This window comes from Meles meles, chromosome 7, assembly GCF_922984935.1.
Source record: "Meles meles chromosome 7, mMelMel3.1 paternal haplotype, whole genome shotgun sequence".
Classification (NCBI taxonomy): Eukaryota; Metazoa; Chordata; class Mammalia; order Carnivora; family Mustelidae; genus Meles; species Meles meles.
The window spans coordinates 87790977-87816855 of NC_060072.1; the positions used below are offsets into that span (position 1 = coordinate 87790977).

General features: G+C 42.0%; 1 protein-coding gene across 5 annotated transcripts in view; it reads right to left on the reverse strand.

Annotated features, from left to right (window-relative positions):
- The window catches only part of LIMA1 (LIM domain and actin binding 1), an 88590-nt gene that overhangs the window by 31894 nt on the left and 30817 nt on the right, over positions 1–25879 (reverse strand). For all 5 annotated transcript variants that reach the window (XM_046011321.1, XM_046011323.1, XM_046011320.1 and 2 more), the window contains 2 exons: positions 12091–12136; positions 2650–3114 (listed from right to left, as the gene is read on the reverse strand). In XM_046011321.1, coding sequence (XP_045867277.1) covers positions 2650–3114; positions 12091–12136 — 511 coding nt within the window. The remainder of the gene's footprint in view (positions 1–2649; positions 3115–12090; positions 12137–25879) is intronic.

Below are 25879 nucleotides of genomic sequence, written 5' to 3' on the forward strand. Positions count from 1 at the left end.
CTGGTGCATGGTAATGCATGAAGGAACACCGGGGTAAAGCAGGTTTTTTTGGAAAGACAATGGATTCTTTTTTAGCCTTCTTGAATGTGACTGCCTAAGGGATATTCAAGGAGAGATGTCTGATTTGGCAGGCAATCAGAAATATGAGGCTGAAGCTTGGGTTAAGAACTGAGGATTAGAATCTAGTTTGGGGATTCACCTCTTGGGAGTCATGGAAAGAGATGAGATTTCACAAGGAGAGAAAAAAATAGGAGGGCAGAGATCAGGAAGAAAAGTGGACAAGAACAGAACCATCTCAGGCAAAAGAGAGCAAGAGAGACTAAGAAAAGTGGAACTCAAGCCAATTAACTTTGTCTCCTGTAAATAACTGAGAAAAAGATTTAGGGGGACACAACATTAGAACATTACTTTCATTATCTATGTGCTCCCTGACCCTGCCCAGCTAGTTAGCTGAGATTCAGTCTAGTTCTCTAAAATTTAATTACGGAACCAGAGATTCACACAATTTGTACCTACCGTATTTACTTGTCTCACGGAGGTACTCTTTTGTTAGCTCTGAGGTATACATTCTTTCTTGCAGACTCTTGCTCCTAAAGAGATTTCTAGTGTCCCTACCATATTTCTCAGAGCTTCCTTCCAAAGAGCCAATTATGTAACTTACCGATTAAAGCCTTATCCATATTAAAGCTGAAATTATGTTAACAATAACCATAACACAGTTTCAAACGAATGAATTATTCCTTAGGCTAATGTAGACATGGATCAGGATGCTTATTTAGAAACAGCTATAAAACCAAGGGCAGCTCTGTTTTACTAAGAAGTCCATTAAGTGACAAATGACTATTTAATCAGGAAGTTTTAAGGGGCACCTAAGAAAGCCCAGGTCAATCTTAGACACTCTCCCTCCACACCCCCATCTTCCTATACCATTAACAATCAGGCTACCTGCCCTGTGCTATTAGATAGAGCTAGAAGGATCTTTCTTTACATGAGGAGTCTTTCTCTACTCTGACGAGCCACAAAGTGATAGGCTTGTTCTGACCCATCTCTCGCCAGACATTTATGAGAAAAAAGTCTCTCACCAGATCCTTACACATAATCAGCATTTTTGTTTGCTGCAATCCCAGTCATTTCCTACCTTAGGCCAGTTTCGACATGCACCAGGCTTTTGCACTGAATCGACATTGTGTGTTCTGGCATGACATCAGCGGTCCTGCCCCTAACAGGGTCTCTGAGGAGGAGGCTTACAATGGTGCTTTGAGTCACAACAAAACCCCTTCCTCTCTATTTAGGAGTTCTGACATTTTTTCCCTTCCACTTAAAATTCTTCTTCCCATTTAAATTAAAAAAAAAAAAAAAAAAAAAATTTTTTTTTTTTTTTTAAATTAAGACCATAAAGGAGAAAGAGGGAGTTGGCAGGCCTAGAGGACTAAAAATTGAGAGGGATGAGAGTTTAAGGAAAGTCATAAAACCACTTTGTGGTTTCATCTTTTGCCAACTGGTTTTAATGTTAAAATAGAGCTAAAACTCATGCACAGGAAAGGGTTCTCGGTTTGCAAACCTTTAAAAATTCTTACTATATCCTCGAAGTAGACAATCCTTTAAACACCCAAGAACTTTCCTAGGCAGGAAAGCTACAGGCACTGTAAGTCATGGGAAGAGATAAACTAAGTCACGTCAAACAAAACTGAAGATTAAGAGGATGAGTTATCGAGTTTTTTGTCTCAGAAAGAAGGTCTTATACCATTACTTCACACATGTAGGGATCTGGGCCAAATATTTAGCTTAAAAAATTTCAGCTTTCCCATCTAGATGGAATCTAGAGAAAATGAGGGCTTTGCTTCCTGTCAGATCTGTTTATTTCATTATAAAGACTGTTGTAACAAACCATCCCCATGTACAAAGCCAGATATGCAGGAAAGTATGAGAAAACTGGAAAAATTTACCAGTTCTGCAGCCCCTGGATTGTGTTATAAGTCACCCGCATATGTAACTCATTTTCTAGTTAAGTAATTCCCTCTGGGTACCCGGTCTGCAATCCACATGAAGGATCAAATTTCATTAGCAGTTGTAGGAAAATGCAATCCTGTGCATTTGCAAGTCAAAACTCCTGAAGGCTACAGCTAGTCTGGCTATCCTCATTGATTTTTCCTGGGAGAGGATTTTAGCTGATAGAAAACATTTGTTGGAAGGCACAGATGAGGAAGTTGAGAAGAGAAGGAGTCAGCTAGCAAAGAGACAACTGAGCCTCAGTCTTAATGTTAAACTCTGGCCTTAACACTCAGCCTGCAGCTGTGTCCACGCGGAGAGATATTCAGCAGTAATTCCACCCCCCAAAGCTACAAATGACAAAAGGCACAGGAAGACAAATTAAAAGGGCACGTGTACAAAAACACAAAATCCAATCGGCATCAAACTCTTTGTTTCTAGATATTAACCTGAATCCAGTGTGTAAGTTTCACTTGAAACTGGATCAAAGATTGGCAAACCTTAGCATCTATGTAAATAATTCGAGACTTTTCGTTAATTCATTTAATTTTGAATCAAAAGACGTACTGGCCACCACTTGAACTGTCTAGATCAGAAAAACAGCTTTGTTTAAATCACGTGAACTGGCTTTTTCAAGCCTGCCACCGGCCCAATCCTTACCTTGGTTGGAGCTGGTTCACCCTTCTCAAACATCATCTTAAGCCTGTTCAGCGGAACATTGTATTTCTCTATTTTGTTTGAGGCTTCTGTGTTTTCACTGATTTCAGGTTTTCCTACTTCATGCCTGGATTCTCCTAGACAATTTTCCATTTTTTTACTTTCTTTCGAGTGGTCTTTAAGACACTCACTGGCCTCAGTGCGGGGATACAGACACTGAGTAAGAGCTTCAGGAGGAGATCCGAGTCTAGGTCTGGGGTGGGCTCTTCCTTCCTGGTCAGCTTCGGCCTCAGAGGCAGAGCTTCTAGACAAGTCACCCGCAGGACCGCTGCCTCCGTGTCTGACCTCGGCGCTGCCGTTCTGCAGGGCGTCTGTGTGAGACTCTGTGCCCTGGGCTGGGTTCTCCCACTTCTTCTTTAACACAGTCAGGATTCCCCTCCTGCAGTGCTGGGGGAGATTTTCAGTGTTCTAGAAGAACAAGAAGTCAGTGCCAGTTATAACTTGCCTGGTGAAACATTCAAACATGTTGTTCTTTGTAAAATGAAAGTTAGAACTCTAAGCAGCTCCTGGTCCACTGGCGTTTCAGACAGCTGTGAACAGTTACAGCCCTGCCACATGGAGAAAGCATCCAGCCCGGAGACGGGAGACGGAGAGGGGAAGAGAGAAAAAGTCAGGAGCTGAAGCAGGAAGTGATAAAACAGGATAGCCTTATAAGGACAAAATGAGAAGAAAGGAGAGCCCAGATCTAATGATAGTTACATGGGAAACAAGGGATTTTTATCCAAAGATTAATAAGGAAAACAAGAAAGAGGAAGCAAAATACTGGACACTTTAAACCCGCAGATATACATTAATACAAGTTCATCATTACATGCCACAAAATTACATGGGGAATCCTGCTGGGGTTTTCTTTCTTTTAAATATGACAAAGATGCAGTATGGCTGAAACTATACAGTTCTGTAATTGTGGATAGTATCATCAAGGATTGAAAGTGTTTGTAGAAATTGAGAGAACTCACCAGACTTTTACATGTATTCGCATAAATGGTAGTTCATCATATCTGACATAATCTACATGCACAGAACAAATTTTATTTTTACACAAGAACCTAATCCTCTTTTTCCCCCCCTCTGCTCTTCTTTCCATGTCTGTCCATGTGTAAATTCTCAGTTGTCAGAAAATTTACTATTTCACAGATCCTCTGGTAGACAAATATCCAGGCTGCATATGAAAACACTACTACCCACTTTCTGGATTGAAAGACACACACTTACACATCTGAGAGAGGTCACTTTCACCTAGGTCAAAATGGAATTAATTGATACATGTAATTGAAACAACCTAGAAACTGCCAGGGCTGTTCCACGATAACAGAGGAAACATGCTTGACGAAGTAAAATTCAATGTCCCATACTCTGAAAGCGTTCCTATAAATAAACAGAGCAGCACCACCTCCCAATAAGCCACGAACTCCAGTACCTTCGTGCCCTCCGTTCCTGTGGTCTGTGACTCACTGGTCTTTCAACTAAAAAAGAAAGGACAAACCACCTAGGACTGAAAGACTTCCGGGAATTAAACAGGATTAGCAGCTATATTGGGAATTAAATCTCTCACCCTATTACTCTCCTGAAGACACTGCAGGAGCTGCTTCATCAAATAGTACCCAGGTCTGAAAAAAAAAAACTTACAGAGGACAACTGCTTGATTTTAGTGTTTAAAGCTTTACTGACAAGATGATTCACTGGTGGAAGAATGAATGGATTGGAAATACAGAAAGTGTGAAGAGTCTTCTTGTTGGAAAAGAATTAAACTGGACGCTGGTGCTGCCTTATCACCCGTAGCATGCTTTGCTGGATGTTACCTCCTGCCACACAATGGATGAGTCATCTGGGTCTCCAGCTGTACCTGCCGTGCCCATGCCCAGCCCGAACAGGAGCCCTGCCACTCTAAGTGGCATTTTGCTTTGGTAACTGGACTCTACTTTTCTCAGCAATCATTTTTACTGACATGGAAAGTATATTTACTGACATGGAAAGATGCTCATAAGATACTTTTGAGTGGAAAAAAGCAAATTTGAAGACCACAGGGATGCCTGGGTGGCTCCGTTGGTTAAGCATCTGTCTTTAGCTCAGGTCATCATCCCAGAGTCCCAGGATCAAGTCCTGAGTTGGACTCCCTGCTCAGCAGGTGTCTGTTTCTCTATCTGCCTGCTGCTCCCCCTGCTTGTGCTCTTTCTCTCTGACAAATAAATAAAATCTTCAAAAAAAATTTTTTTAAGACCACATAATCCTACTTTATAATACAAATGTATATTTATAAGCATAGAAAAGTAGTCTGGAAGAAAAGACATCAGGATGTTAACAGATGTGGATTATGGGCATCTGTATTCATTATGTAACACAAATGAAAACAAAATAGAACTATACATCATCTTCCTGTCACAAAAATCGACAGAATATTAGAACATTTTGATGTTACTATAAGTAGCTCAAAAATGACCACTTCTACTTTACTCGGGATGACCACGAAGAGAAGGATCTGTGGAACAGAGTACAGAGAGTGTCCCAAAAAGGGCCTGGGTGGAGGACATCCCTTGGGGGCACTGTAACAAGGAGTAAGTGTGCTCTTTTATTAAAAGGAGTTCTTAAGGGTACACATTCAGAAGTCTTTAAGTGGGGATAAAAGGGGTTGTGCAGTCTGACAGCATGAAAAGCCCCACACCCTGAAATCCCTTCTGGCAGCATATCCAGGCAATGCCAGGCATGCCAGTCTTTAGGACCCGAGGAGAGCAAAAACCGGGAAGAAGCAGTGACTCCAGTCCTGGGGAAGGAAAAGAAGCAAGAAGGTACAGAATAAAAGCAATAGCTGAAAGCAGTCTGGACCGCACAATGGCAAGAGTGTTGTATTGAGATGGCCTGGGTTACCACTGGAGAAGGGATTATAAGCCATTTCCACATTCTACAACGAACACGTGTTCCTAGTCTATTCCAGCCCCACCCAGACAAGTGACCTTGGGCAAGTTTAATTTCGACAAGTGACCTTGGGCAAGTTTAATTTCGACAAGTGACCTTGGGCAAGTTTAATTTCTGGAAACTACCATACTGGGCTATTGTGGAGAACAGATGTGCCTATATTAAAGCATGTAGTGTAGTACTGGACATAAACAGGCGCCCAGTAAGTGGTGACAATTAAGATTAAGTGGGTGGTCCTCCCTACTACTCCAGCCACACCTCATAATGATCAATCACAGTATCTAGTCGTCTCCCAAGTCCTGTACTTGGATTAGAGTCTCTTACTGTTCTTTCTATTCTCTATCTAGTCTCCACTGTTCCAGAGTGGGGGTGTGGGGCACACAGTAAGGCGAAATTCCAGTTGGTTTTAACTTTTCCCCAAATATTTTCCTGGAAGAGGCAATGGGAAGCCATGGAGGCTGCAAGTTTTCAAGGGCCCTACGGGTTGCTACATGACGACAGCCTCCTCTCTCAAGTGTGACATCCAGCATGCTGTTCATTCTACCCAGCAAGGCTGGGAACCTTGGCAGATTTGCCTCTGGACCATAACTGGCTTCCTGAATCCTGATTAGATACAACTTGGAAATGCAACACAATGTGTTTTCTGCTGGAGCCTTTGACTTGGAATTGGGATGTGTCCTAGCACTGCCCATCTGAGATGTATGACTGTGAATAAGTCCTCTCCTCTCTTTGGGTCTCTGTTATTCCACCATTCAAATGAAGAGGCTGGGTCAAATGAACTTTAGTGCTGAAATCTTGTCAGGGGTAGCTTCATCTTAAAAGCTGAGGATGTTGGGTAGAAGACAGAGGGCAGCTGCAAACACAGACTACCGGGACGTACAGCCCCCAAGGAAGGGAAGAAATTCTTAGGCTGAGAGCTTCTCAGAAAAGTGGTAGCCAGTCATTATGGTGATGAGTGCCCAAATTGTACAGATTTCAAGAAGCGGCATATTATATGTTTGAAAGGAACCTGAAAATATAACTGATGGCAGTATTAATGGTCTGTGTTTGTGTTTCCTAGATGTAAGTGGAAGAGGAAGAAAAAGGGAAAAGTAAATTTCTGGAAAACGAGGCTATCATGTAACCTGATCCCACTGCCTATGGAAGGAATAAATGAATGTTTCTCTAACTTGCTTTCCATGGCAGAATATAAGTATTTCATCTGGTCAGTCACTTCTATAAATGCATATAGATATTTCTCCCTGTTCTTCAGGAGAAAATTCAGGCTTCCGGTGGATCTTTTTTTTTTTTTTTAAAGATTTTTATTTATTTATTTGACAGAGAGAGAGATCACAAGTAGGCAGAGAGGCAGGCAGAGAGAGAGGAGGAAGCAGGCTCCCCGCGGAGCAGAGAGCCCGATGCGGGGCTCGATCCCAGGACCCTGAGATCATGACCTGAGCCGAAGGCAGCGGCTTAATCCACTGAGCCACCCAGGCGCCCCGCTTCTGGTGGATCTTAAAAGCAACCCTCTGTCATTAGTGGAAAAACTGGTGCATCTGAATAAATTCTATAGTTTAGTTAACAACATTGCATTAGTTAATTTCTTAGTTTAGATAAATGTTTGAGAGTTATGCAAGATGTTAACATTAGGGGGAGATAGGTGGAGATACATGGGAACTCTCTGTACTATCCTAAAACTCTACTGTAAATCTGAAATTTATTTCAAAATAAAAAGTTTGCTAAAAAAAGGTAACGCTTCCTCAACTTTGTATGTTCCTCCAGTGACTGCTGTCTCTTGCATTTTTGTAGTTAAGGATTTTGAAAGCACTGTCTGTATTTGCTGTTTGCACTTGAGTGCTCTCTGCTCTTGCTCCCTCTACCACCCAAACACTTCTGAAGTAGCTCCAGTCAAGACTACCCATGACCTCTTCAACATTTTCATTTTACTATCTTATTTTTAACTTACTATTTTCTCAACTACAAAAGTAGTAAGAGGGGTGCCTGGGTGGCTCAGTCCGTTAATCATCCGACTCCTGATTTGGGTTCCAGGTCATGATCTCAGGGTTGTGGGATTGAGCCCAGAGTCAGGCCCTGCGATGGACATGGAGCCTGCTTCAGATTCTCTCTCTCCTGTTCCCTCTGCCCTTCACCATGCCCCCCTCTCCTCACCTAGTCACTCTCAGTCTGAAAGAAAATAAAGTAATAAAAAAACTTACTGGGGGAGAAGGAAAGTCACAATCAATATAGAAATGTATCATGCCTTGGATACGTACTCTAATTTTCCTCATTTGACTTTCCTACCCTTTCCCATCAAGATAGCCACTGCCAACAGTTTGGCACATATGCTCTCAACCGCCCCATTCTATATACTATATATATTTTTTAGATATTATAAATATATATATTTACATGGGAAGATATCAAAAAGCACATTATGTGTTTAAAAGCAAGATACAGGGTGCCTGGGTGGCTCAGTGGGTTAAAGCCTCTGCCTTCAGCTAAGGTCATCATCCCAGGGTCCTGGGATCGAGCCCCGCATCGGGCTGTCTGCTCGGCGGGGAGCCTGCTTCCCCCTCTCTCTCTGCCTGCCTCTCTGCCTACTTGTGATCTCTCTCTGTCAAATAAATAAATAAAATCTTAAAAAAAATTAAAAAAAAATAAAAGCAAGATACAGAACAGTAGAGTATGGTTACTGTACTATCACTACCAGTGTATGAGCATTCTTATTTCCTCATATACTGAATATTATCTAATAAAAAAAAAATCTGCCAACTGTTTAGATTACAACTTACAACTCATGGCTACTTTAATTTACTTTTTTTATTATTAGTGAAACTAAGCATTTTTTCTTCTTTTAAGATTTTAGTTATTTATTTGACAGACAGAGATCACAAGCAGGCAGAGAGGCAGGCGGCGGGGGGTGGGAAGAGGCAGGCTCTTGTCTGAGCAGAGAGCCCAATGCGGGGCTCGACCCCAGGACCCTGGGATCATGACCTGAGTCAAAGGCAGAGGCTTAACCCATTGAGCCACCCAGGCTCCCCTAAGCATTTTTTCATATGTTTATTTTTTCTTCCTTAATTATCTGTTTGCATCCTTTTTCCTCAACTGCCAAATGCAATGGACACTTCTGCTTTATTTTATTTGATCTTTCTATAACATTTGACATTACTGACCACTCCCCTTTTAATAATCCCTTCCTTTCATGGTTACTGTGAGATACCCTCCCTTTTTTTTTCTGGATTTCTTCCCATTTCTCTGGCCACTCCTCAGTCTTCTTTACAGGTTTCTCTTCCTCTGTTCCCTTTCCTCCCCCAATCCACTCCTTGCTGGGGTCCCTGAAGGTTCCATCTTAGGTCCTCTTTGCTCACTCACCTATTCCCTGTAGATGATGTCATCTACCTTCTGGTTTTACCCACCAGTTGCCTATTGACGACTCATACCCTATAACTCTAGCCAGATATCTCCTTACCTGGAATTCCACCAGGGAATTCTATAGGCATCTTAAACTCATCCTTGTCTAAGGCTGAAGTCTCCTTTCTCCTCTCTTTACCCCTCACCCTTTGACCTGTTTCTTTTCCTGAGTCCTCCATCTTGGTGAATGTGACAATTATCTTTTTTTTTTTTTAAAGATTTTATTTATTTATTTGACAGACAGAGATCACAAGTAGGCAGAGAGGCAGGCAGAGAGAGAGGAGGAAGCAGGATCCCTGCTGAGCAGAGAGTCCGATGCGGGGCTCGATCCTAGGACCCTGGGATCATGACCTGAGCCAAAAGCAGAGGCTTTAACCCACTGAGCCACTCAGGCGCCCGACAATTATCTTTTCAAATGCCAAGTGTGCCTGTCCTCATGTCTCCATGCTGTGCTTGTGTCACTTCCTCTGCCACTTCTTTGCCCCTTGTGCTTAGTTAATTCCGATCTGTCCCTGGGGTTTAGTCAGGCACCACTTCTGGGAAGTCTTCCTCACATGGCATAGTCCATGGCATAGATCCTCCTAAATTCTCCCCCAGCACCATGAGTATTTCTCTAACATGGTACTGATTGCGCTGGGATTATAAACTCTATTTTCCAAAGTAGACAGTCCCTTGAAGGCAAGGACTGCATCTTATTCCTCTTTGTGTCTTCAGCATCTGGCACCTAAGAGATGCCCCATAAATGTTTGTCTACACTCACAGAAATCTATCCATACTGTCTAGAACCTATTCCAGTCAGGCCTTTATCCCATCACTCCCAAAGAGCACAAGGTGACCAGTGACCTTCGTGTTGCCAAATCCAGTGGTCAGTTCCCAGCTCCTCTGTGTGTCTGACTCTGCTAATAACTCTCCTTTAAGAAGCCTTTTCTTCACTTGGCTTCTGGTGCCCATTCTCTAGTTTCTACTGCTGTTTCACCAGTTGCTCCTGCTCCATCTCTATTGCTGTTTCCTCCTCATCTCTCTAACTTTCAAACATCAAGGTGCTCCTGAGCTCCATCTTCAGACCTCTTCTCTTCTGTCTACATTCACTCTTTAAGTGATCTCATACATTTCATGTCTTTAAATACCACTGATCCTGTGATACATACACATCTTATCTTCAGCCTTCATCTCTTTCGGTTGCAGATTTATATATACAGGTTCTTACATAACAGCTCTACTTGGATGTCTTTAAGGCATTTCCTATTTAACAATCCCCAAACTGAGCTGCTACCATCTTCCCTTCTCTAAACCTGCTTTTACTACAGTCTTCTCCATTTCTATTAATAATATTTTTCCAGGTGTTTGAGTCTAAGCCACTGTTGCCATGCATGATCCTTCTCTTTCTTTCAGTATAAATCCTGACCACTTTTCATTATCTATAGAGCTACCATTCCAGTCCAATCTGTTATCCTCTCTTGCCTAAATCACTGAAATTGTCTTATAATTTGTCTCCATGCTTCTGCCAATATTCCTATAGTCTCTTTCTCTCTTTTTTTTTATCTTAATTATTTATTTGTCAGAGAGTGAGAGAGCACAGCAGGGGGAGTGGCAGGCAGAGCGAGAGGGAGAGGGAGAAGCAGGCTCCCCACTGAGCAAGGTGTCTGGTGCAGGATGATCCTAGAACCCTGGGATCATGACCTGAGCTGAAGGCAGATGCTTAACTGACTGAGCCATCCAGGCGTCCCTTCTCTTTTTTAATTTAAGTCAGATCAAATCACTCCTTCACATACAAACCCTCCAAAGGCCCCATGTGATCAGAGTTAAAGCCCAGGTCTTCATAGTGGCTCTCTAAGACTCAGTTTCCTACTCCTCAAATGCACTGAGAATGTTCCTGCCTCACGGCATTTGCATATATTCTTACTTCCACCTGAATCATTATTCTCCCTGGTTCATATCCTCAGATCTCTGCTCCAATGTCCCCTCATCAGAGGCTTTCCTGAACCAGCCTACATTCTATCCCTCTTACCTGCTTTGCGTTGTTTCTTAGCACTAATCACCACAATTTCTTTATAGTTCGTCTCTCCCACTATCATGTAAAACTCCATGATGGCTGTCATGTGGTCTGTATGCGTGCCTAAAACAATGCTTGGCATGTTGCAGGTGATCTGTGAATACTCGATAAATGAATAAATGAAAGGAAAGAAGGAAGGAGGAAAAGGAAAAATAACAGGCAGGAAAGAGGAGGAGGAAAGAAAAGAAACCAACAGTTGAGTGAAATGATGGTAGCTTTTGCTTACAGTGCATGAGAGGGATCCATTTTTTAATTACAGGAAAATTAAGCCAAAGTCCTGGTAAGCATTACCCCCTTAGAGAGAACAAATTGACAGGGGCATGCTATGTACTAATTTAAATAGGTTGGATACTAAAAACTGCCAGGAGGATATTTTTGCAATGCCAGTCAAATTAAAGAATTCTTACCCAAATATGTGAGGTTTTTCCCTCATAAGACTAAACCAAGTAAGATTTCAAAAGAAATACATGCTCCAGCCCAGCTGGAGGCTAGCCAGCAGGGAGAGTACAGAATGGTTATGAGCAGAGAGCTTGTTCTGAGGTTTTTGTCTTTGATGGATCCTGCAGCTGAGAAATTTGCTAACTAGAGTGGGTCAAGAAGTGTGCTTTAAACAAAGAACCCAGAGGAGGAGGACAACAGCTGCACAGCTGCTACCATTTAAATGCAGAAATATAGAAATTCTGGTGGTGTGATTCGTAACAAGGGCTGAAGCCAAGGGACCCTGTATTCTAATGTGAGCAGAAGTAGTAAGCCGTTTTCCTAACCTCAGGCAAAGCACTTGGTCTTCTATCTTTCACTCAACTCAGGGAAGAAAAAAAAAAAACGTTCAAAAGGAGAACTTCAGTGGAAAAATAAGATTCCCTGCACCCGAGCCACATTCTCCTGTTAAGTGGCACATGTTCAGACCAGCTGGCCTCAGGCCCTGCTCAGCTGACGTGGAGCCCAAGCCTCACAGAGGCTGCAGGTGGCTAGGCCACCCAGGCTCCATTCAGGAAGCTCCACAGCCCCCGGGGCTTCTCAGTACTTACACTTCTCCTCTTTTCCATGTTTGCTTCTTCGGCTGCTTTCTGGTACCTTCAGAGAAGAGAGGGAGAAAGAGAATGTCCTCAATGAAATTATATTTTTACTTTTTAAATCTTTTACGAAATGACTTCTGTCTATATATTTCTGCCAGCAAGTGTCTTTAATCAACTCTATCAGAAGAAACACAAAATCAGAGTGGCCCTCACTTCTGGCACTGTTCCAGTCATCTAGTCTGGTCTAACAGAAAGATCCAAGAGGAGGCCAAATGCTGGGAAATGACTAAGTAGAGCAGAAAGTCTCGGGTTTAAGTCTTACTTTTAATCACTCATTAACTGTGATCTCTGGCAAGTCTCAGCTTCCTTACCTAGAAAATGGCTTTATATATCTACTTTCCATGTTGCTGTGAAGACTGAGATCACATGTGTAATAAATGCTTTGGAATTAGTCAAAGGATAGAACACTGCATTGACCCGAGGATGCACATTTCCCCCACACTAATGCCTCTGAGATCTTCTAATTCTTGCCAAATGATGCAGAGGTAGTTATACTTCCTGGTCATGTGTGAATTTAATCTAAACTGTTGGTATTGTCACTTTAGCTCAATGTATTTGATGGTATTGCACATGTTTTAAATGTCACTTAAAATGTCTTTAAAGAAATTATACTATGATTTGGTATTGAAAGAAAAATTACTTTACTGTTTTAGGTATGTATAAGGGTGATACGTGAGAGAAGTTTATGTGCTAAGCAAGCATCGGTCCTTTTAATTAGTAGTGTTTTTTCTTAGTGATGCATAAAATATGGCAAGGCTACAGGGGATGGCATCTTAGATTTGATAAACAGGCATGTATGGTTTAATTATTTTAATTTTATTATTACTTTAATCATCTTTATTACTTGGACCAGAAGATCTCTGAGAAACAACTGAAGTCCCAGGACTTTTCAGGGGGGATTAGGTTTTCTCCATTTGAAGACAAAGATGGGCTCAGGGGTCTAGACTGCAGCAAATCCCCAGACCACCCACAGAACCACCTCACCTGGCTTCCTCAGGGCCTCTGAGTCAAGCACGGAAAGGGCTATTACCCAGAGAATCCCCACCCCATGACTCTCCTTGAGCCTACATGCCTACAACTCAGCATCAACACACCTTAGAAAAGACCCACTTGTTCTCTGTCTTAAGGTAGAATTTCTGAATTCACAAGACATTTGGAGAAGAAAAGGAAGTGAGAGAAAAAGATAAAAAGCAGAATGGGGAAGGGGGCCCTTGTCTCTGCCAAAAACAACTTTCAATTCAAAAATACCTTCATAAGTTCAGAAGTCTCTTAGTGTGTGTTACGCAGAATAACTTTGTTCAAATGAAGGCCAGAAAAATGCCCTGGTTCTGGCACATAATATTTCAAATATAGTCAAAGGCTTCTCTCTCTCTCTCTCTGTCTGTCTCTCTCTCTCTCTCTCTATATATATATACACATATATATATGGCTTACCTGCTGCTATAAAACCTGGGTTAAATCACTCCATTTACTTGGGCCTCATCTATAAAATTAAATAACTATGTGAGAAGATTTCTAAGGTCTCTTCCAGTTCTGACACTGTTTGAATTTTAACAATCAGATATTAATAAGCATCTCATTTACCAGGCTGGGAATTACGCTGCAACTGACCAGAGCTTTCTAACAAAGTAGGGTGAAAGGCTTCCAAAAATCTCTGGTATTTCATTGACCAAAATAGGTTATGGAAGATAATGGGCAAGTGACAAGCTGGAAAGATACCTGGCAACTTATATTACAGACTGATGACTAATTTTCATAAATTAAAAAGAACCCTTACAAATCAATAAGAAAACCACAAACAACTTAGTAGAAAAATGGGCCCAGATACAAACCTACAGTTCACACAAAAGGATATCAAATGGTTCTTAAACAAAAAAGGATGTTCAATTGCAAAATGAAAATTCCAACTACACTAAAATTCTTCACCTATGAAGTAGGAAAAGATTTTTTTTAAAAAAGCTAATATACTGGGATGCCTGGGTGGCTCAGTTGGTTAGGCATCTGCCTTCAGCTCAGGTCACGATCCCAGGTTCCTGAGACTGAGTTCCCCATCAGGCTCCTTGCTCAGTGGGGAGTCTGGTTCTCCCTCTGCCTGCTGCTCCCCCTGCTTGTGCTCTCTCTCTCTCTAGCAAATAAATACATTTTTTTAAAAAGCTACGTACTGAGGGTAAATTAATAAAACCTTTATGGAAAGCATTTTGTCAATTTTTCAAAAATCACAAAAGCACAAGTGTTGTGATTCATCAATTTTGTTTCAGAATTTGTCCTATAGATATATTCACAAAAGCAAAAATGACCTTTATGTTAGACTATTTGTCACAGCATCAACTGTAACAATAAAATACTGAAACAAGCCAAGCTGAACATCCATTAGCAGAGGACTGGTAAAGAAAATACAACCTATTTCTGTTTGAATACTATGCAGCTATAAAAAAGAAAAGGGGATGGCGCTGATGGCTGCACAATAATGTGAATGTTCTTTTTTTTAAAATATTTTATTTATTTGACAGAGAGAAATCACAAGTAGGCAGAGAGGCAGGCAGAGAGGAGGAAGCAGGCTCCCTGCGGAGCAGAGAGTCCGACGCAGGGCTTGATCCCAGGACCCCGAGATCATGACCTGAGCTGAAGGCAGAGACTTTAACCCACTGAGCCACCCAGGTGCCCCAATGTGAATGTTCTTAATGCACTGAATTGTATACTTAAAGATGGTTAAAATGATAAATTACGTGTTATGTACATTTTACCACAATTAAAAAAACAACAACAAAACAGTGTGATATTGCCATAAAGATAGACATATCTGGAAATAAACCCTCACATATGTAGTCAAAGGCTTCTCAACAAAGGTGCTAAGACCATCTATCAGGGAAAGGACAGTCTTTTCAACAAGTGATGCTGGGAAAACTGGATATCCATGGGCAAAACAATAAAAGTAGGACCCTTACCTAATACCACATATAAAATTAAGTCAAATGGATTCAAGACTTAAGTGTAAGAACTAAAACTATAAAACTCTTAGAAGAAAATAGGGACCGGGGCGCCTGGGTGGCTCAGTGGATTAAGCCGCTGCCTTCGGCTCAGGTCATGATCTCAGGGTCCTGGGATCGAGCCCCGCATCGGGCTCTCTGCTCCGCAGGGAGCCTGCTTCCTCCTCTCTCTCTGTCTGCCTCTCTGCCTACTTGTGATCTCTCTCTCTGTCAAATAAATAAATAAAATCTTTAAAAAAAAAAAAAAAGAAAATAGGGACCAAGCTTCATGAGATTGACTTTGGCAATGATTTCTTGGAATAAAAGCAGAGGCAATAAAAGAAAAAGTAGACAAACTGAAGTGTAACAAAGTCTGTGCTTCAAAGGAAATCATCAACAGAGTGAAATGGCAATCCATGGAATGAAAGAAAATATTTGTGAATCATATATCTGATAAGGGATTAGCATCCAAAATATACAATTTTTAAAAAATAACAAATATCGGACAATATTGTACATACTATTCTTTTTTTTGAGATTTATTTACTGTGCGGGGGCAGAGGGAAAGAACCTCAAGCAGATGCCCTGCTAAGCATGGAGCCCAACATAGGACTCAATCCCGGGACCGACCCTGAGATCGTGACCTTACGCAAAACCAAGAGGCCAACACTCAACTGAATGAGCCACCCAGGCAGCGCTGTACATACTATTTGGCATCTCCCTTTCTCCATTTCAGAACAGCTGAATTTTCATTTAAGCAATATGTTCCAAGCACTAGAGAAAAGTAGGAAAAGAAATAACCCAAAGAGATACAGTTCCTGCTCTCAGACAGCTTACAGGTTAAACACATAAGCACATGAATATATATATACACACACACACAAATATACACACACATATATAACAATAAATCCTTCAAAGAAAAAGAACACAGTATTATGAAACAACCTAACAAAAGAACCAAATTGAGAAGGCAGTGGGTGGGGTGTGTGCGAGTGTGTGTTGTATGTATGAAGGAAAGTCTTGTTGAAAAAATGACCTTTAGACCGAGATCTGAAGTTTGACCGGGAGTTGGCCAGGCAAAACAAGGTCCGGGTGGGGGAAGCATTCCAGGCACAGAAAACTAGCACATGCAAAGGCCCCTAGGCAAGAAAGTGTCTCAGGTGTATAAGTTACACAAAGAACTCCAGTGTTGCTAGAGCACAGTGAGAAAGGGAGAGGGCAAGAGATGGTGGGGGGAGGCAGAGTCTTTGTGGGCCACGGTGAGCATTTTGAACATAATCCTAGGTACAAGGAATGGGTGCTGATCCTATTCATGTTTTTGAAAGTGTGCTCCATAAAAATAAACTCAAAATGACTTAAAGACCTAAACGTGAGACAGGAATCCATCAAAATCCTAGAGGAGAACACAGGCAGCAACCTCTATGACCTCGGCCACAGCAACTTCTTGTTAGACACGTCTCCAAAGCAAGAGAAACAAAAGCAAAAATGAACTATTTGGACTTCATCAAGATAAAAAGCTTCTGTGCAGCAAAGGAAATAGTCAACAAAAGTAAAAGGCAATCTACCGAATGGGAGACGATATTTGCAAATATCTTATCAGGTAAAGAGCTAGTATCCAAAATCTATAAAGAACTTATCAAACTTAACACCCAAGAAACAAAATATCCTGTCAAGAAGTTGGTAGAAGACATAAACTGACATTTCTCCAAGGAAGACATACAAATTGCCAACAGACACATGAAAAAAATGCTCCCCATTACTCAGCATCAAGGAAATACAAATCAAAACCACAATGAGGGGGCGCCTGGGTGGCTCAGTGGGTTAAGCCGCTGCCTTCGGCTCAGGTCATGATCTCAGGGTCCTGGGATCGAGTCCCGCATCGGGCTCTCTGCTCAGCAGCGAGCCTGCTTCCCTCTCTCTCTCTCTGCCTGCCTCTCTGTCTACTTGTGATCTCTCTCTGTCAAATAAATAAATAAAAAATCTTAAAAAAAAAACAACAAACCACAATGAGATACCACTTCACACCAGTCAGAATGGCTAAAATTAATAAGTCAGGAAACAACAAATGTTGGCAAGGATGCAGAAAAAAGGGAACACTCTTACACTGTTGGTGGGAATGCAAGCTGGTGCAGACACTCTGGAAAACGGTGTGGAGGTTCCTCAAAAAGTTAAAAATAGAGCTACCCTACGGCTTACTACCCTGCTACCCTACACTACTAGGGATTTATCCAAAGGATACAAACATAGTGATTCAAAGAGGCACATGGATCCCAATGTGTACAGCAGCAATGTCCACAATAGCCAAACTATGGAAAGAGCCCAGATGTCCATCCACAGATGAATGGATAAAGAAGATGTAGTGTACATACACAATGGAATATTTCTCAGCCATAAAAAAGAATGAAATCTTGCCATTTGCAACAATGTGGATGGAACTAAATAACTGAAATAAGTCAGTTAAAGAAAGATAAATACCATATGATTTCACTGATATGTGGAATTTAAGAAACAAAACAGATGAACATAAGGGATGGGAAGGAAAAATAAAATAAGATGAAAATTGAGATGGAGGTAAACCATAGAGACTCTTAATCATAGGAAACAAACTGAGTGTTGCTGGAGGGGAGGGGTAGGGGGGAGGGATAGAAGGGTAATGAGCATTAAGGAGGGAACTTGATGTAATGAGCACTGGGTGTTAAATGCAACTGATGAATCACTAAGTTCCTCCTCTGAAACTGATAATTAAAAAAGTTGAAAAGTAGCCTAAAATAAAATAGTACTCCAGAGACTGTCTAGAGAATTGACTGGAGGGGCTGAGAAAGGAGATGGCATTAGTGGGAAGTGATGCTGGCTATGATCCAGGTTGGTGGTCTTGAAGAGAAAGAGAGTGAACAGACTTGAGATGTATTTCAGAGGTGGAATCAACAGGACTGGCCATGAGGGAGGGCGGAGATGCAGTCAAGAATGATTCCCAGGTTTCTGGCAGCTGAGTCAATGGAATCACTGTTTACTAAGATAGGAAATTCTGGAGGAGAAAATTTGGGGATGGGGGAGATAAGGAGTTCAGTGCCAGCCATTTGGTGGTAGCAGTGATTAGATACATGTGTCTGAGCTCAGAAGAGAGATATGAGCTAGTAATATAAATTTAGGACTTGTCTGTCCACAGATGGTAAAGCCATGGGAGTATATGAGTGATATCATTTACGAAGAGTGTGTAGTGTGAGAAGAGGTCCTAGTGACTCTAATATTTACAAGTCAGAAGAGAAGAAAGAGGAGATAAGAGAGAATGACAAGGGAAAGACAGAGAGGTGGTAGAAAACCACGAAACTGCCAGAGAAGCGAAGAGAAGGAAAAATGTGGGAAGGACAAAGTGCTGAGAAGTCATGCGAGACAAAGGCTACAAGCACAGAAGGCTCAGGGAACCCTGGCAGTCCTCTTCCATTATAAATATAATTAATTCACCCATACCCTTTAATGCGCATTTGGGTTGTTTCCAGTTTTTACCATTACAAATAGCACTTTGGTGAGTGTTCTTGTACATATATTTTCCCCACTTGCACTAATACATCTGTCTGACAGTCTCTAGAAATGGAAATGCAGGGAAAAAGTGGATTATAGAAGGAAAGGAACTTAACAATTGGCCTTGAACCTTGTTTCCACACCCCCCTGGGTAATCATCTACGGTATATACTACAGCAATAATACGATCCTGAGAGGCAGAACCAATTAGCAGACAGGTTTATTTTCAGTCAATTGTTCTCCAAGGCAAAGTATTTACACTGTGGTTAGTTGAGTAAATAAGCTCAAAGGTTCCCTTCTCTTTACTGTCTTAACAGAAACATAGATTTAAAGTAAGAAGCCCAGAATAGTTTTCATCTTCAATCCTGTCCTTTTAGCACTGAGGCATCAGCAAGACACAGGTGTATACGCTGGTGGCTGTCTTGAATTATGTTTTGAAACTCCCTCTCCAATCTCCTCACCCTTTATTTATAATGAGCTATTGCTAAATAGTAGACACACAGGGAGGAAAGGTTGCATACCTCTGCTTTCTTCCAAGTCATCGCCTTGGGGTTTTTTCCATTTTCCACTCTCAGGATGCTAAGAGAGACTTAGGTGACATACTGCTGAATTCAGTGTGAGACTAGGATTCAGGCCTCAGACTTTCCTCAAAGGAACTCAGAGCAACTAGCCTTATTCTGACGACAAAAGGTGAAGTTTGGCGATGTTGTGGGGCCGGGGAGGGAAAGGCATTGTGAAGACCCAAATTTGAGGTAAAAAATATTTGCAGTGGCATTTCTATAATTAAAATCTCATCCCTCTTCCCTCCCCAGATTGTCTTGTTCTCCAGTCTCCTCTTCTTCACACACAGAATTTAATCTTGCAACTGCTCATTAATGCTCAGCTGTGGGGCAGGCAGCTGATGGAGGACGCTAAAATTATCTTGGCAGTAATAACAGTGCCTCGAACTTTTCTAAGGCCAGAATAGAGTTCCTGAGCTATGACTCTTGCTTGTATGCCCTCAAATAGAGCAAAGGGATAATGGAAACTCCCAAGTTTTAGACAATGTATTTTCCTCTGGAACTATTTCACCACTAAAATATTACAGAGAAGCAAAAATGGCCGGGGGGGGGGGGGGGTTGGTGGTGTGTGTGCATGGGGGAAAGGAAGTTAGCCAGAGAGATCTGAGGGTCATTTTTTTTCTTAATGAAGGAGGAACAGTCAGAGAAGACTAAATATAAAGCATGTTCTTTCTTCAGACGATGTTATGGGGAAAGTTATCACAAGAGCAGGAGGAGCTGTGACATGAGGGGAGGCTGATGGGGGGCAGGGATCTGTGGGCTCTATTCAGCTTTGCCACTATCTTGGGGTGGGAACTGCATCATAATTGCTGGATATCAAGTTCCTTGTCTGTGAGAGGAATGGGGTAAAGGTTAGCCAGATCAGGGATTTAAAAATTCTTTTTACTGCAAAATCCTCTCTTCAAATGATATCTTTAGGACCTAACATAAGAAAGAGATCAAAGTAGAACGGCTGGTATGGAAGGTCTCAGGCTCAGCCCTTCAAAGCCCTTTTTACTTTCTCTCTCTCTCTTCCCATCTTCCCAGAACTGGCCCCTGAGGTTCCTCTGAAGAACTCAATTAAGATAGGTTGGAAACCACTGAGCTAGATTCCCTTCACTTCCAAAAATATAAGAGTCAAAGAGGAGTCTGCTGCCAAGAAACCAAATTCCACCAAAAGAGTAACATTTTAATCAAGCAAAGGATTATGTCATGCTGAAGTCAATGGCGAGTAAAACCAAAGCTAGCCTCTTGAATAGACTCATCAATAGGACCTTTCTTACCTCAGATTAATGATTTATATAGTATAGCAGTTCAGTAAAAGAAACAAGTCCGGAGCTACAAAGGACTCATAAGATGCAAGCTCTGACGCTAGAAAAATTTCTCTTATGTACAAATAAATGTAAAATGTGCTAAAAATGAGAAAGTAAAGCCCAGCTAATTCTATAAACATTTAGCCAGATTAAGTTTCCCCCAAATACTACTTTTACATTAATCTCTGATCAGAAACCTCCTAAGGTTTCCTACAGTCTCTTAACTAGTCTTGTGGAGGATTTACGAATTCTAAACCCCGTAATTGGGGGTATTTGAAAACAAGGGAAAATCAGGTCACCAGGTTGGTATTTGCTTTGTGGAACCTAGTCCGGTGATCTGCTTTGGGAACCTATGGTGAGTGAACTCTAAAAGCCATAAGCAGTATCAGCAATGTCGCTTCAGAGTCTCCGCTGAGCATGAGATGGAAAAGAGGTCCAGGCCGAGTCTCTGGTCTTTACTGTCCTAGGTACACATCACACCTTGTCACCCTGTGGTACTATACGTCCTGTGGTTCTCTGCAATGTCACCACCGTCCTCTCAGCCTACCAAATACAATTCTGTTCACTCCTCAAAACCTGTTCAGTACATTAGAATATATGAATCAGACGAAAAAGACTAGATAGAAACAAATCCAGATACTGTACGCTCACTGTGTTCTCAGCTATAAAACAGGCCTAAGATCCCTCCCTCATACTGTTTTTGTTAGGATTAGAAATAGTATCTGTTTCTATTAAGAATCTAGCAGGGTGCCTGGCACACTGATTCTGTTAATGGGTTTGGGGCTTACAGTTTTGCACAGCTGTCCTTTGCCCTTATAACCTTCATGGAGAGAAGACAGTCACCCCGCTATGCTGTGAGAAGGTGACCTCCAAGATTGCTTTTTTACTTTCTCTCTGCAAGATTAAGAAGGCCCCGAAGATGAACTGCTTTTTCCAACTTCCTAACTCTCATCAGTGCTACAAGACCTGATTCCTCTATCTTGAGAACTGGCCTGGGCAGGGGGTAGATGACAGAATAAAGCGGTGGGAAGGGATCTGAGGAAGGGGTGAGAGTTGCACTGAAGCGACCAACTGAGGTAGGCAGGAAAGGAAGTGAAGCCAGGAAGGAGATCGAAATCCAGGGCCTGGGTGTCTTGTTTTGGCCCAAGAGCAGCATCAGTGGGAATAAAAGAGTGGAAGAGTATTAGGACAGGAGGCTGCAATCAGAGAGAGTATTCCCAGTGTACATTCCAGAGATGGATTCTGCGTGACGATAAGGCTGGGACTGGATGAAAGGCCCTGACAGATAATGTGCAGGTTGAAGAAGTAGGGAAGATCAAGAAGTTAAGAGTCCAGAGTATGAAACAGGTTCAGTGGACCTGTGATTCTTCACTGGGGGCCCTCCTGGCCCTGGGAGACTTCTGAAAATGTGTGAATGTGTGAGGGAATCTTACTGGGGTTTCCCTTCCACCCCCTCCCTTTTTTTTTTTGGATGCCACAATGTCATGGGGCACTACTAGCATTTGGAGGAAGGCAAGATGAACATCCTGCAGAAGGAAGGTCTGCCTCATGGAAAATGCCCACAGCACCCTCACTGAGAGACACTGAGAAGAGAATGAAGCTGGAAGCTAGTGTCCTCAGTGAAGGTGAAGAGCTTGGCCAGGTGGCTGGCACACCACAGCAATGAGGGGGAGGATAAAAAGATTCTAGTTAGATGTGAGCCTCAAAGCACAGGTTTAGAACTTCAGAACAAGGAGTGAAACACAATGGATGGGAACCAGTAGGAGAGATGTAGGAGAGCTGCAACCTTGACTCCTGGCCCCAGGATATTTCAGGAAAGCATGTGCAGAAAGAGTAGGCGGCCACGGCTCTGAGACAGAATGCAAGAGGAGGGAAAGTCAAGTTCAGCTACAAAGAGGTGGGGCTAGCCAGGGTGAAAAGGGTAAGAATGTGAAGAAGTCTTTCTGCAGAAGAGGGAGTTTCCAAGCCCCATTAATCACATCTCAACAAAGTCTCAATTCCTTGTCTTCCTTTCCATCCCTACTGCCCTCCACCCTCAAGAGCTTTTACTTGGGTTCTTGAGAGAGCCTTACCGCTCTTCTCTATGCTATCAATCTCTCACCTTGCCAGTCTACCTTTTACACCGTTGCCAGAAACATCTTTCTAAAATACAAGTCTGATCATGTCCTTCTCTGCATGAAAACCTTCAACTGTTCCCATTGTTCATCTAACTAAATCCCAAACTTAGGATGGCATCCAAGGCCTTCTATCACCTGGCTAACCTGAACTGTACCAGTCACTTCTCCCTTTTGTATTTCTCCATGTCGGACTTCTTGCCTTCCTATTTCCTTTATTCATGGTCGGTTTCCACGATCCTCTGTTGGAACCAAGCAGAAACCATATTCATTCTGTTTTATGTTCAAGCTCACCACTGCGAGTTCACAAGTCTATCTCTTCACAAGTCTATCTCTTCAATGGAAGGTAAACTAAATATCCCTGAAGGTAAAATTCACCTGGGATACTTGCTGAAAACACAAATCCCTAGGCCCCATCCCAGACACATGGAATCAGAATCTTTTTTTTTTTCCAGTTAGATTAGTGCAAGGACTTTCCTTTTATCTTCTATTAGAACAGCCACCAGAGAGTTTTGAAAAATGATGGATGTGATCTGTTTTATGTTCTTGAAGGTCGCCTTGTCTGTAGTGTGGATAATTGGCTGTATAGCAGTAAAAGTGGAAATAGTGAGGCCATTCAGGGACCCACTGCAGAAAACTAAGGGGAGACGTGGGAGGTAGCTTGGACTCAAGCGTGAGAGCAGTGCAGATGCTGAGCAGTGGTCAGATTAAAGACACATCTGAATGTAAAGCTGACATGCTGCTAGACGGTTAAGGCTGAAACGTGCCTATGAAATTTCTTAGTGTTAGTCACCTACGTAACTGCTCCTTGTTAGTGTGAGTGAGTGTGGGTATTTATCAAACTGCTTTCGGAATCTTAGGTTGCCAGACCCTGCTAAGTAAGACCAGAGCACTACCTGTATAAAATATTTGATAATGCCCCAGATTACTGGATGGACTACTCTAGAAAAGAAGAAATTATTTCTAAAATAGCATCTTGCATTGTTGTAACATGGACTTTGAATCTTTAGGGGAGGGGCCAGGGAAGCCATATAGGATGGTTTTTAAAACATGTCCAAAAAAACCTTTGACATCCCTCCATTAAAAAGTACAGCCAGGGGCGCCTAGGTGGGTCAGTTGGTTAAGTGTTTGCCTTCCACTCAGGTCGTGACTTCTGGGTGCTGGGATGGAGCCCCACGTTGGGCTCCCAGCTTGGCGGGGAGTCTGCTTCTCCCTCTCCCTCTGCCTCTCCCCCTGCTTGTGCTCTCTCTCTCTCCCTCTGCTTGTGCTCTCTCTCTCTCCCTCTCAGATGAAGAAATAAAATCTTAAAAGCAAAAAAAAAAAAAGTACAGTCAAATTCCCCTCCCTCTGAAAATGAGCCAGCCTTAGGGACTGGCTTCTAATGAAGACAATGTGGCAACAATAATCCTGTGTAATGTCTGAAGCTAGGTCATAAAAGGCCATACAACCCCTGACCCTGGCTCCCTTCTTCCTTAGTTTCCTCCCTCCCTCTACCTCTGGATGCTTGCCCTTGGAACCTAGCTAACTAAGCCAAGCAGCCACATGGAAAAGCCATGTGTAGGGCTCTAGCTGAGATCCCAGTGGACTGCCAGCAGCAACAACCAGACTTGTGAGTGAGTGAGCCTTTGGATGATTTTGGGCCCATCGTTGAGCCACCCTGGCCAATGCCAAGGGAAGCCCTACCCAAACTGGAGATTCACAAGCAAAATAAGTGTTCGTTATTTCAAGCCATTAAATTTGGGGGATTTTTTTTCTTATGTGACAACAGATAATTGGAACACCATATTATTAACAGGTACCCCAGAAGATGAAGGAAGTTAGGGGACTTCATCTACTATATAAATTATACTAACCTATACTATTAATTTCCTTGAGGTCAGGGATTAAATCTTAAGAGCTTTCCATGTCTCTATCTGAAATATCTTCATTGATTTTCTTGTTTTGATATGAACAATACATGTTTGTTATAAAATTATAGTAATACAAAATGCATAATGTGGAAGGTAAAAGGACCATGCAGTCTCCCTCCACCTTCACTCTACCTTAAGCAGCAACCAAGGTCAAGAGCTTGGAAGGGCAATGTTTTCCACAGAGCAAGTGCGTGATGCATGTTACTGAAGAAAAGGTGACATTGTAGATTAACGAAACCTCCTATTGGTATTTAGCTGTATGCTAGATAGAGCTCCTAGAATCATTTTCTTCAAATCTTGACCATCTTTTTTCCCTTAAATGTAAAAGAGCTTCCTATTAATTAAAACCTCTACTCATGAGGTAAACCTACCACCTGACCTAAGCTCCTCCTCTGTTTCAGTAAAGTCAATGTGTTTGCCATTCCTGGAACATTATTTACATATCCTATCCCTTCTACATCTGTTGGGTGCCTACTCTGTTCCAGCCACTGTGCTATATACTGCCATACACGTGCTAGGCATATAAAATCAGCAGGAAAGGGACCCTCATATCAAAGAACTCATGGCCCAAGCAGAGGGGTCAGCAAACTTCTTCTTAAAGGATCAGATAATAAATATTCTAGACTTTGAGGCCATGTGGTCTCTGCTGCAACTTTGCTCCTGTAGCATGGAAGCAGCCATAGACAATGCACAGATGGATACGGCCATGTTGCAATAAACCTTTATTTACTAAAATGGGCAGCCAGCAGGCCACGGTTTGGCCCCAGAGTTTGCACTGTTCAGCAGAATGTTACGCAATGGGGAAATGTTTCCGTGATCTCTAATATGGTAGCCACCAACTACACTGGAATGTGGCTAGTACAGCTGATGAACTGAATTTTAAATATTATTCAAATTTAATTAATTTAAATTTAAATAGGTATATATGTAGTGGCTATTATATTGGGTAATGCAGATACAGAGTATGCCTAACACTCCCTTCAACTAAATCAAAACTTGCCTCAGAACTCATCTCAACTGGAAAACCTTCCTCACTAGCTTCTGCCCATGAGCGTCACTTTCTCTCCCTACTCTGTTCCTGGTCCCTACTCTCATTCATTTTGGATTTGCTGACACTTTGCTTAAGAGCTATGTGTTTTATAATTACCTTTTCTGTTTGTAACTTTTTCTTTTCCCAAAAAAAAAAAAATTTCCAGGATAGAGAATGTCTCTCCTGATTATTATCATCCTTCTCCACAGCACCTTGTATGATGCTTAAATTTCAGAATGTGCTAAATAAGGCCATTTTACGCCATGTACTTCCTTTACTGATTTCCCTGACAGGTGGTAATGTTTGCTCAAGACAGATGGTCCTTTTGGACCAGGATCAGCACTTAC